The following is a 13,532-nucleotide window of genomic DNA, read 5'->3' on the forward strand; positions in this document are numbered from 1 at the left end:
TCCTGTGCTACCTTGAGCCAGAAACATACTGTAAAGCAAGTGCACAAATGGCAAAGCTTAGCCAAAGCATTGCAAGAGCTGTATGTAATACTGTGGTAGTGGCAAACCTCCACAACTCAAGGGGGCAATAGAGTTTCCTTCAAATGTCTGCGCCAGTAAACTGGGTGTACAAACTTAAAAATGTAGACAGTTTGACTAACTTGCTCAGCAATATTCTCTAAATAAACTGTTGCTCTGCTATTAAAGTACTTGACCTGGGGGGAAAAAAAAAAAAGTTAAAGGATTAGTTCATTAGTGTCTTCCTTTCCTGTGTCGAAAAGAAATTTAGGTTTTTGAGGAAAACATTCCAGGATTTTTCTCCATATAGTGGACTTCAGCGGCTACCAGCGGGCTGAAGGTCCAAATTGCAGTTTCAGTGCAGCTTCAAAGGGCTCTAAAGTAAAGTGGACATGCAAAGACTAAGTCAAATGCCCTTTACAAAAAAAGGTAAAAATGATGTCAGGCGATTTTGAAGTTGGAGGAGAAAATGAGAAAATAAGTTCTTCGTCCAACTGCAGTACTTCCGCCTATGTCACGCATGACCGTGATTATGTAATGCATGGCGCATCGCAGAGCATTTGTGGTCAAGTATACAAATTTTTAGTTTTTTAGGAAATGATCAGTCATTTCACTAGATATTCCTCGTCTGGGATCATGTGGAGTCCTTAGAAGCTGCACTGAAACTGACATTTGGACCTTCAATCAGTTTGTAGCCACTGAAGTCCACTATATGGAGAAAAATCCTGGAATGCTTTCCTCAAAAACCTTAATTTCTTTTCGACTGAAGAAAGAAAGACATAAACATCTTGGATGACATGGGGGTGAGTAAATTATTAGGAAATTTTAATTCTGAAGTGAACTAATATTTTAATAGTAGTGCCTGCTTTGGCGCCCTTGCATACTTGTGTTATAAATTGCGAAACTGACGCCTTTTGGAATGCAACAACGCTTGAAATCTTCTAACTTGCGTTGCTAGAAGCGCTTGCGTACTTGAGTATGTTTCTGGCTTTAGGCAATGTGGCCCCAATAAGTGGCCCCATAGAGACCCCATCAATAACATGTGTGTACACGGAGGGGTTTTTAGAGTCATCTGGCCACTCTAAGCTGAAAAATTGCACAGGTAGTGTGAGACAAACATTTGTTGTATCTTTTTTTTTTTTGGAAAAAAGGCAGCTTGTTCTTTATGGAGGCTTTAGAGTGGAGCAAACCTAAAGAGGTCAAAGACACCAAGCTCTCATCTTTCTGTTCTAGTTGCAGAGAAAATAGTGCTAAACTGAGGTAGAACAGAATGCAGGGTACACGTGATCCTTCAGATATCTTTACACCAACACCACACAGCAGCAGGACAGTCCCCAAAACAAAAACGAAACGTACGTAACTGTGTTACGAAGAACGTGAAAATGTTTCCACTTCAAGAATCTAGTAGCCTCTTTTTAAAGTTTTGGTTCACCCCAAAGCTTCTGTCTATTCTGCAGAAAGGAGACAAACACGCAGATGTTAACGTCTACTGCATACTCTGGTGTGGACTTGGTTTCAGAGGAACCTTATCTACACAACAAGACAGCGCCCATCTCTAACTCGAGCATTCGTTGTAGAGTCTGAACTGTGCTATGCAGGGAGGAACCGGCGCTGTAGTCAATACTGGCACGCAATTCTGCTTTCGAAACTCAAAGCAATATCCACAATGGAATTTAAACTTAATTTAGAAAGAACAATAAGAATATAACGGAAGAAAAAGAAACTCCTCAAATTTTTCTTCCAAACAACCCAGAAATGTTCTGGTTACATTCATAGTCATATCCTTTTGATTTTTTTAATTGGTTGAGGTAAACCTAGAGATTTAGAAGCAAATTAGAAACCAAACCCAATGTTGTCAGCAGTATGTAGTGCTATCGCATAATCTTTTTTTGAGGTACTATACAAATCACAATCACTTTCCTGAGATTTTGAAGAAAATCAAACACAAACGAATTTCATAAATTAGGATCCAGATTCAAAGTACAACATGGACCTTCTCCTGCCCTTCCTGGGGTCTACAGGTCAGACTTGATTGAGGAATACTGTTGTTCTTTTGAAAGAAGTGTCGAAAACAAGGAAAGGAACAAAAAGCAGAACATGTCTGTTTTAGTTTCATGTTAAAGCTCTCTATATTAGCACATGCCACCAATGAGATGGTGAGGCAAACAAATTCAAATCCAAATCAATAAAGCACCACTTCAGGCACTTCATAGCAACAGAATCTCAAAAACAGCAGAATGATATTTACACACAAAGAAGTTTGTCCTCACTTACAGAGCACCTCGGTAAGTGGAGCTCTGCGTCTGCAGTACTGAGCCCAGAAAACAGTATTTCTCTGTCTGGATTATGTGCAAAGGGCCAGACCTTGACTTAAGTACAGTCATGCATCATTCAACTCTATCTGACCGTCCTTCAGGTTCTTCTTTAGGGGTCATCTACATTTGTAATAACCACACTGTTTAACTGCATGTGTCACCCAAAGAATTCTGAATTGTATCCCCTTTTAGAGTAGGGGAGGTCACCCCACTGACTTAATTATGCCCTCACTCTTTACTGACTACAGCCAAACATCTTATTCCATTCAGTGTATGTATCAAGTTCTTTCTGTGATATGCTGGGCTGGATTTTGCAAAACACATTCTCAAAGTCTTGATATGATACCGGTCTCATCTGACCTGGCATCATTCCGGAAATGTCTGCACCGGACATGCCATGGAGAGGACCGACCATGGCCTCTTGGCAAAGTCGGACCACATCCAGCCCGGAGAAGCCGTCTGTCCGCTGAACAAGCAGCGCAACCTCTTTGTCACTGAGGCAGTAGTTGTGCTGTGAGAGCAGCTGGCTGATTATCTGATGTCGTGCAGTGGCATCCGGTGAGGGGACGAGCAACCGCTTTACAAAGTACCTTCGTAGAGACTCATCAATCTCTTCAGGTTTGCTGGTGGAACACACCACTAGAACATGTTCCTCTGGTGAGCTTAGAACTCCATCAAGCTGGAGGAGGAGTTCGCTCTTGATTCGGTTCACCGGGCTTTCTTCGCTCAACTGGGCAGACAACAGCAGATCAACATCACTGATGAAAACCACCGAAGGCTGCCGGCAGCGAGCGACAAGAAACGAGGCCTGGACAATCTTCTCGCCCTCTCCCAGCCACTTTGTGACCAGCGCAGAGCCACTAAGCAGGAGGAAAGCAGCGCCAAGCTGACTGGCCATACACCGACCAAGCAGAGTCCGGCCCGTGCCCTGAGGTCCAAAGAGAAGCATGCTGCGAGGTAATGTGGCCATTCCGCTGAACATGTCTGGCCTCAGAATAGGCCACAGGACCTCATCTTTGATGGTGGCTTTTGCCATCTCCAGTCCAGCAATGTCGCTCCAGTCAACAGGGGGCGTCTGCTGCAGAATCTCAGTGGTGACCATCTCTACCAAACTAGCATCGCTGTTTTTTAACTGCTCCTCAGCAGGGTGGCTTGATGAAGTCGCCGTGCCCATGGAATGGGGGAGATGCTGTCTGTTGTCGTCACCATGGTCACTCAAAACAGGGGAACCAAACTTTCCAAATGACTCGCCTGACCGCAGGGATCCCAAGGAACCTTTGGAGGATCCGTATGAAGGAGGGGTTAGTGCCCTGCCGGACTGGCTGCCGAACTTCCGCTGCTGATCCGGTGGCATTGACTGCTTTGTCGGCTTAAACGCCAAAGATGATGTGTCAGCATTCCTGTCAAATCCATTCCCTCTGGTTGAGTCAACAAGACTGTTGTCTGGCATTCTGTACATGGGGCTTTGAGCAGAACGCTGCTGGCTGTAGTTGAAATTTCCATAACTGGAGTCCATATCTCCCTGGCCCGTCATGTAAAATGCTTTTCTTTTCAGTGTGTTGGCCGAGCTGCCATTCAAAGGGGTTGGTGCAATTGGCGCATGGTTGTGGGACTGGTAGGAGTAACCGGGAAGGGTGGAAGGAGGTAGGGGAGTGGGGGCAGCAATGCCTGAGGGCAAGTAAGCTGAAGGAGGTGGTGCTCCTCCTGGGCTGTAGCCTGGGGCAACAGCAGTCTGTGGGGGATACCCTGCTGGAGGGTAATTGTAACTGGAGAGATTGGGGGAACCTGCGTTGTAGCTAGGCACCAGGGTTGGAGGTGGCGGGGGTGGAGGCTGAAGGAGCCCAGCGCTGTGCAAAGGTGAGGGATGTGGGGACGGGAGAGCTGGTGTGCTTTGCCCGCCACTGTAAGTGGAATGCAAGTACGAGCCATTGTAACTGCTAGCGAATTCCTGAGAGGGGATCCCCGAGTGCAGTGCAGTAGACGCATGATTCCCACAGTTACTGCTGGAGTAGCTGGGCTCGCTCAAGCTACTAGCCACCCCCGTGGAGCTGCCAACACTTGCCGTCACATCTGGAGGAGGCAGGGCGGCCGTCATGCCAGTCTTACTAGCAGAAACCACATCTGCAGCACAGCTCATTGGGTAGATCCCCTCCTGCCATGCTTCGCTCTCTGACTTGCGTCCATTCAAGAGTCCTGGGGCACTCTCGGAGTATGAGCAGAGGAGCGCCCGCTCGCTGGGACCCTCTAGGATACCAGAATACTTCTCTGCATACTTCTTAAGAAGGTTGGAGGCTGTCAATGCTGATATATCGTCATTTGCCCAAGCATACTGGTAGGTCCGCTGCAGGTGTCCACGGTACGCCTCTGCTTTATGTGCGGGGGAACGTGTGGTGGATGAGATGTCGAAATGTTGCTCGGCCCACTGCGCATGCTCTGGGGTCCACTGCATCTTTAAGCCTAAACAATCAGCAAACAAAAACAAAGAGGTGTTAGAAACTTGACAAAGAGCATCTGCCAATTTTGGGGATTTTGAGATTTTTGCTTTGAATGTAAAGGAAGTAGCAAAATTGCAAAATTAGTGTCAGTGGGTAGTACAAATATTCTATTTTCAATATTTTTAAAAATATAGCTTGCCGATCTTCAATAAAGACATTTTTCATGCATATAATCTGTTTTCAAATTATTTTAGAGAATTGTGATTAAATTGTGCCAATGACTAACCTCGTGCACGTGGCCGCTCATTTAGAATACTCCAAATTCACTAACATTAGAACGAGATTAAGAACAAATTCATGTGCATACGGACGCGTTGTGAATTATTTCTCCTGTACGCACAAATACGAAATAATCCACGCAATTATCAGTGAATGAGACCCAGTGATCCAATAAGCAACTGCTATTGAAAAGAAAGGAAATACACACAAACTGCAACAACAACAACCGTAAAATATTATTTCCATTTTCCCCCATCCAGCTCTCCAAGAGTCCTGGCTTCATATCGCAGACACTGCTGACAGTTGGTATCGCAGGAACAGTGCAGATTTGGGCCTCCAACACCTGGTTAGCACAGTATAATGCACCCTGCACACAGCCGAGTGACACAGACATCGCAGGTCACTCTATAATCCAACTCTCATCTAAAGCAGTCCCAGACAGTTTCAAATCTGCTTGGAGGAGTGCAGCAAAGCAATCTCCCAGGCAGCGCTCTACTGCTTTCATCACACAAACTCACAGCACGGCATGAATTACAACAGCTTTCTGTCTGCCGCCCGCCTCCCGGAGCACAGGGAACTGGAAAGGGGGAAAAAACATGCCTGCCTCCCTCTCATTCGCTCTAACACTCCCCTTTCTCTCTCTTCCTTTTACTCTGACGCTCTGGGTTCTGCCTCTCTCTTTCTCACTGTCTTTTCTCTCCACAGCCTCTGTCTTTTATTGGCTCCAGGGCTCAAAAGCCACCATCAAGTTTAATCCCAAACTCCATCTGCAAACACAAGCAGTTACATACGCTGTCATCTTAGACACAGCATGGGATTATCAAAGAGACATTTACTCAAGAGCCGACGGGATGACGGGGGTGGTCGCGCGCACACTCTCGCCGTCTGTAGATAGACTTCTGATGACAACAGCGCTCGGCCGCAGTATCCAGCAGGCGTGTTATTGTGCACACACCTCCCGCTTATCAGAGCTTACTGGGCCTAAGCACTCACAAACACTATTCACGGCACAAAGAGGAAAGAAGATGTCACAGAAAATGACGCCGTTTACGAGCTTTCAGCCATGTGACCGTGTACCTTGATCTCAAAAGTCTGTCAAATTACCTATAGACTGAACCTTTTTTATTACTCAATGGCCAATAATAGCAAATGGGCATTTAAAAACTTTACACACCTCATAAAGCCAAGACATAATAAACACAGATAATTACTCCCTGTAGCATGTGCATCACAAATAAAGACCACAATATAGGTTGCATTTCATTTTCTGCCTTCTGAAAATATCCTATCTATATATCTTGATATTTATTTATTTGCTTTTTATTTTTTATTTTGACAATTCAATTAAAAATGTTTAAATGCAAAATATTGTACAAATCTAGTTAAAAGCATTTATATTTCTCCACAAATATAACAATATTTAGCAAAAACAAAAATGCAACTGAAACATTTTAATATATAAAAAATGATGCATTATGAACATTTTTTGAGCAATGATGCAAATTAGTCATTCTGATTAATTGAAATGGACAGTTTGAAAAGGTTTACAGAAATGAATTAAGCTAACCAACTCAAACGCTGTTTTTACTACTGAAGTTGAAATTTTCTTGAGGCAATAAATGATCATGAAACTACTCTAATTACATAGTCTTTCAGACAAAATAAAAGTGCACTAAAATCATTGCAATATTCTCAATATTGCCAACAAAATCATCACAAATATAACATGAATATTCAGTATATCACCCCGCCCCAACTGTAGAAAAGAACTGTTGGTTTAACTTAAAGTTATCTGGTTGCCTTAAAATTTTGAGTTCATTGAAATTAAAAATTTGAGTTAATGCAATGAAGGCAATTGGTTTAATCAACAGAAACTCAAAATATTATGTTATCTGAACCACATTAATTATTGAAGTTGATTTGACAAAAGAAAAAATGTTGTGATAACAAATCATGAAAATATTTTTTTTGCAGTGTAGTTGTATTTGACGTATTTGCGGAATCTGTGATGATGTCTACTCACTATATCTCTATAAATAAATCCCCTCTGATACCCCCATCAGTGTACTGCGTGTATATCAGAGCACTTTTTCCACAATAGAAGATGGGCATGTGGTTTTCCCTCGCCTGAATCCCCCAGCAGCCTGGCCAGACACCACACACACACACACACACACACACAGAGAGCTAATTAGCAGGATGATGCTGAGCTAATTGTGTTAATTTACAAGGTTTTAGTCAAAGGGATCGCTGCTTTGGCTGGCGAGGCTGTCAGGCCCGCGAGTTAATGACTAAGAAAGGCTGAAGACAAAGAAAGCTGGCAAGAACATGGCAGACATGCCAGCAAGCCCATTAATAAAGCCCAGGGATAAAACCAGCGCCGCAAACCTTGACAGATGTCAGTTCTAGCACGATTATCAACTGATCAGCAATGTAACACCTATGTTTAAGACTTGCTAGCAATAAATACATTTAATTATCGCAGTCCACTGTATGACACTGACTTTTTATCCCTTAATCAATTTCCAAAAGCAGGTCTCTACAGTGCGTAAGCATTTATAAGTGCAAAATTGCTGCATGCAAATGTGAAAAATAAAATTATTTGGAGCAATTATGCCATTGCAAGTGACATTTGACATCCAAATAAAAAGTAATTTTTTCAGCAAATCCTCACTTTGCAGACAAATTACGTTTCACACATTGCGATTTGCAATGTCAATATAAAAAAGCGTGTTTAGGATAAATCTTGGGTTAACTGAAAATATTAAGTGTTCATAACATACATTTACATATTAAATGCACGTACTAGTCTTTAAAAAATGATCTTTGACCATGTCCTTAAAAAAATAAATCTGTGATAAGAATTTTAATTTATTTTTCAATACAAACATTTGCTGGTACATATTGATTTATCATCTCCATTAATAACCTACTAAACACTGAACACATATTTGCAATCATCCGAGGACATGCTTTTAATTTCATTTTTTTCTTACTGTGGCTGCAGTGCCAGGGAATATTACCTTGGGAATACAGAGGTTCAGCTTTCTCCCTGCCTCTGTACATCCACTTGTTAATACATTTATTACTCTTCTTTCATGTTCCACTTTCGAATATATATATTTATATATATATTTATATATATATCGCTCCTCTCACAGGCAGGTCTTTGTGAGGAATGTGGGTGTTAACTTGCTCTACAACAAAGTAAGACATTTCAAGAGGTTGAAATCCTCCGCTGCGCACACAGAGAGATTTCAAACAATGCTCTCGTCTCGCGGTTTGATGGGTTTTATGAAACGCACTACACTCGAACAAAAGAACAAATTCACTTCCCGTCACTATTACCGAGCCATTACAAAAATAAAACCTTTCTCAACAAGATTAAAGCAGTTGGAAATGAGACATCAGGGATTTATTTTACAGATGAATAGCGAAGAGTTGCTCTGGACACTTTGAATTACAGTATTCACCTCATGTATGTGCCAGTATTTGTAAATTGCTTCTTTTCTATTTTTATTCAATATGCTTACATTGACCCTTCAGTCAGTCGCAGCCCTGTCGTCCCTATAGCTTGTTTAAACGTAAATTGGGAGCTTTGTACGATGGCACGACTTGAGAAAGATTTAAGGAATATAATTGAGCGTACAAGTGAACTATGGAGGAGGAAAACGGCAGAGAGAGAAGAAAATTAATCATGTGTGGTCTGAGTTTATACTCCACTAAATCAACGGCTTCATTCCACTCCACACGGCGCTCAAGTTTCAGTTAGCACTGTGACAGAAACATAAATAACACAAAAAGCACATCCTTATCGCTTCTAGAGGTATAAAAATATCACTCAGCCTCTCTAATCTGTCATCGGTGAGCTTGCTAACATGTCGACTAACACTATAATCAACAACGAGGTTCCTGTGGCCATACTATAGTTTACCATCTTATGTCATAGTTTCTAAGGTCTTAATAATCAACTGATTTAAATTATTTAGACATTAATAAAATAAGTAAATACAAACATATTTAAATAAGGTCTCATGTTAATTTCATTAAATATCAAACTAAAAATGAACAATACTTCTACAGTATGTAGAAATGTTAATTTCAACATTTACTTTTTTAAAATCAAAAGTTGTATCTTTTAGCTTTAGTTAATTCACTAAGGAGTAACATGGACAAACAGTAAACTGTATTTTTTATTAACTAAAATGAACGATTAATAAATGCTGTATAAAATATATTTACAACTGTTTGGATACATTCATCAACAGAAAACTAATCATTGTTATATAGATCAACACAGTAAGTCTTATTGTTTAAATCTCGTTTTTTGATTTACCGCGAGTACTATGTTTTACCATGACTAATATCGATCTAGCTTACAGCAGTGTGCAACAAGTATCTCATAGCAGCCGTCGAGTGAACGCAGAGTAGCATTATAACAACTTTCAATACAAAAATGTATCTAATATGATAAACAGCGCTGCTTTACCCCACATACCCTTGACCGGAAGAAGCGGAAACGGTGACTGCGGCATAATAAAAGCTCCGCTGCTCTCGAGCTGTGCGTCGCGCTCGTCTCTCATTAGCAATCGCTCCAGCGGCCTCGTTTCTGCTCGCACATCACTTGCCTCTGCTCTGCTTCATACTACAGTAATGTTAATAATCTCATCCATGAACATGATTTCTGCTCGAGTCCTGTCCCAATTCTTTTCCACCAGCTGTAGACGTGAAGACAACACATCCCATGATTCCGCGAAATCAAGGCGTCATGAAGCTACGCCTTTGTTTTGAATAAGCGACCTCTAGTGGTGAAAATGTACATAGTGTGCCTTTAAGAGGTTCCAATTCAGTTATGATGCTGTCTATGTAGGCTGTAGACAACAAGGCAGCTCACCAGGTTTAGGAACAGAGCAAACGTCAGTCCTAAGAAGCATTAATTCTTCTCTGTGTAATCTGAATAGTCATATAATTACTTGTATTTGTATTACAGGGCTGTTTGGAGACAGCCTAAGGCCCCAAAGCTCAATTTTCACTGATTGACTTCTCACAAAACCCCCTTTTGTTTAATTCACCACTGTCTGCTGGTCTACTTTACGCCTGGAAAATCTTAGATTACGCTGACCATTGTCACTCATTTGGGTGAGATGCCAAACAAAAGCAGGCAAGACTGATTGATCGCAAGCTGGACTTCATCAGGTGCATTGACTCTATGATAATAATGCGCTACTTTCTAAAAGAACTTTGCACACGATTTGGTGCTGGTGCGTTTCTGGGTCGCAGGTCTTTTCTAAAGCTCTCAGACAGCAGGGAAAATCTGCATATAATAAAATACAAAATGAACAGTTAGGGTAGTGTAATAAGTCAAATGTCTAAAAGTATGGAGAAAACACTGATGCCAACAGACAACATCAAACTCGACTTTTGAGGAAATTCATCTGCCGTTTCATAAACTCATCAAAATAGATTCCAACATAGGCTGAGACATGATCTCATCCTCAAAATCATGAACAAAATCACGTGAAGCGAAAGAAAATATGACTCGAAATACATTTGGGTTCATTTGCAGCAGGGATAAACATGGTTTGACAATATGTTGAGAATAATGAATTATTGGCTGTTTGGAGGATGAAACATCAAATTTAAAACATTTAGAAGCCACAATCGACTTATTCTATTAAGGCTGTGTGATTTTGAATTATTGTTAGGCCTGTGAAGTTCATGGTAATATCAAAACATAGTGGTTTTTTTTTTTTTTTTTGAAGGAATTTTTTGTTTCGTTTTATACTATAAAAACTTCACAATCCTGGGTCCTGAAGCAGAAACCAGTGATTTACAAATATGTGCTTTGTACAAACTCCACTATCACACAAACACGACCACACAACATCAAAAACGAGCTAAAATTCAAAAAGATAATGGTCAACTTTCTCTCCCGAACATCCGAGCATCGACTCATCTGAATGATTAAAGATACGGCATACTTCCTCACCTATTACAAGCTGAAACCTGACAGTAATTACTGATCATCTGTGCTCATCTAATGGCTCTGTTAGTTCTCAGAGTGATCAACACAGTGAGTTCGGATGGAGGGGGAGCGGGCGTGAGCGAGCGAGCGCGCGGCGATACACTGCAGTGTGTAATTTCAGACACTGTGATCATGGCCAATGAGACAGAGAAGCTGACCTTTTTCGGATCTATTAATCTGGCTAGCCTCGGCTGATTTTAAGCAAACAGCAGCGAGCTTGCGCTCTGTCTGTCCAATTTCCCAGCGCGTAAATTGGACAGCCGCTCGCACCATTCTCAATTCATTACTGTGCTGCTGAAAGGAAGCTATGAGGTGGCGGAGAGGTGTGTGTCCTGGTGTGTGTGTGTGTGTGTGTGTGTGTATCGACTAGGGATGTGCCGTTTGGTCATTTTGACTGCTTGGATACTCAATAGATAAATCAGATGAGTAACCAGTGCAGAATATTGGGTGATGGAGTTCTGTCTAGAGTTCACTTGTTAATTTATGCACATATCCACCACAAAAGAAAACTTCGGCCATTGCATTGTACCTTCTGTGCCATATTAATTCTGTTTTCATCTTGTTTTTTCCTGTAAGATTATCTAAAAATCCATAAAACAAGCTGAATTTACTAAATTGCACAGTATATTATTGTAATAAACATACTTTTTTGCATACTTTTATTTTCCTCACAACATTAGCAAATATATTTACTATGGAAGCTTGTTTCTGCCATGAAATAAAAAAGGTAATTGCAACTTTTTATCTCACAATTCTGACTTTTTTTCTCAGAATTGCAATATAACTCGCAATTCTGACTTTAAAACTCGCAATTCTGACTTTATAACTCGCAATTCTGACTTTATAACTCGCAATTCTGACTTTATATCTCACAATTCTGACTTTATAACTCAATTGCGAGTTTAAATCTTGCAATTCTGAGAAATAAAGTCTGAATTGTCACAATTACTTTTTTAATTTTTTTACTTAATGGAGGAAACAAGCTTCCATAATTTACAGAACAAAACAAAAAAACAACTGTACAGTGGACATTTTTTTTAAGACAAAGTTTTAGAAGTAAATATATATTGTTTTAAGGATATTTAAACTGTATTTTTACCAGAAAACTACAAAAATGCAGATGATTATAAAGACAAAATGATTGAGATGCAATGCATCAGCTAGAGATGACAAAACTACAGATTAAGATTTTTTTTTTTTGCAGTGTGCTATTTTTATACATATGCATCAAAATGCATAATGTCTTGCTGTTTTTTTTTTCAGTGTAAAAAAAAAAAAAAAAACCTTTAAAAATCGGTCTCTAACTTGCGTTTTGCTCCATTTCATCAGACGTGTGCTATTTATCGTCTATCGTTGCTGTTCCAACTTTAACCAATCAGACTGAGATACCACCTAAAATGTCATCACAATTTCAATAAAAAAATGTTTGAAAAGATTAAAATAAACAAATAATAAGTAAATAAATTTCACTATCAAGCCACTGTAGTATCAAGCAGTGCTAGTTTAGTATCATTGATATACTAGTATAGTTTGTTAATATTTTGAATTAGATTTTATTTTTATATTTTCTGTTTTCATTTTAATTTTAAAGTTTAACTTCAATTACTCATGCACATCTCTCTAGCAGAATTCCGTCGCATAAAAGGCCCGTTTTCGCTCGTTCTCACTCTGGTGTTTCGTGCGGGTGGATGGATGCGGTTGCCCTAGGAGGAAGCTGTCATAATTGAAACGTGGCCTAATCAGACTCATTACCATTTTGGGTAATTTGCACCACCAAAGATGCTTATTAGGTAACTGTGTTTAATAAAGCGCTCTTTAGAAAGCTAACAGTAATGAGCTCTTTAAAGTCAGCTCGGAGTGTGATTATGCCAGTGGAAGTGTTTAGCCTGCCGCGCACAGACTGCTACATTTAGTCTTGTGCAATGTCATAATTAAGCCATGCAACCTGCTTTCACTGCCTCACAATGGATGCGGCTGCGGCCTGTAAAACCCGGGAAAATATTTATAATTACTGATCATTACAGCCCAGGGATTTTTATCTGCGGATGTAAACACAATTATGAGAGCCTCTTGCTTTCATGTGCCTCAAACAGAGGACTCCATATGACAAGCGTGCAAATAGTGTGGACACACATTAATTACATTTATAAATAAAAACAAGCTTGTGTTTTTGTTTCAACTCTCTACAGATCTCTCTCGCACGCATGCCTTTTCCGTTCTCCTCTTTTGGTGCGAGCCTGGGATGTGCTTCTAATTCAATCGCTACTAGAAATCATTATGGCAATTCATCTTACATATCAACTTAAAAGGTAATTTGAAAATCCATGTCGTCCTCGTTCAAATGCTGCCGGAGACTAGAGGTCATCGTTTAGCCCCTAATTTACTCAAGAAATTTAGTCAAGGCCCTCTAACTGCCGTGGA

The 13,532-nt window shown here is 40.5% G+C and overlaps 1 protein-coding gene across 2 annotated transcripts in view; it reads right to left on the minus strand.

Annotated features, from left to right (window-relative positions):
* Positions 1–2,157: 2,157 nt before the first annotated feature.
* The window catches only part of fign (fidgetin), a 66,774-nt gene continuing 55,399 nt past the window's right edge, over positions 2,158–13,532 (minus strand). For both annotated transcript variants that reach the window (XM_051905155.1, XM_051905154.1), the window contains exon 2: positions 2,158–4,829. In XM_051905155.1, coding sequence (XP_051761115.1) covers positions 2,608–4,821 — 2,214 coding nt within the window. In that variant the 5' untranslated portion in view covers positions 4,822–4,829 and the 3' untranslated portion in view covers positions 2,158–2,607. The remainder of the gene's footprint in view (positions 4,830–13,532) is intronic.

This window comes from Ctenopharyngodon idella, chromosome 9, assembly GCF_019924925.1.
Source record: "Ctenopharyngodon idella isolate HZGC_01 chromosome 9, HZGC01, whole genome shotgun sequence".
Classification (NCBI taxonomy): Eukaryota; Metazoa; Chordata; class Actinopteri; order Cypriniformes; family Xenocyprididae; genus Ctenopharyngodon; species Ctenopharyngodon idella.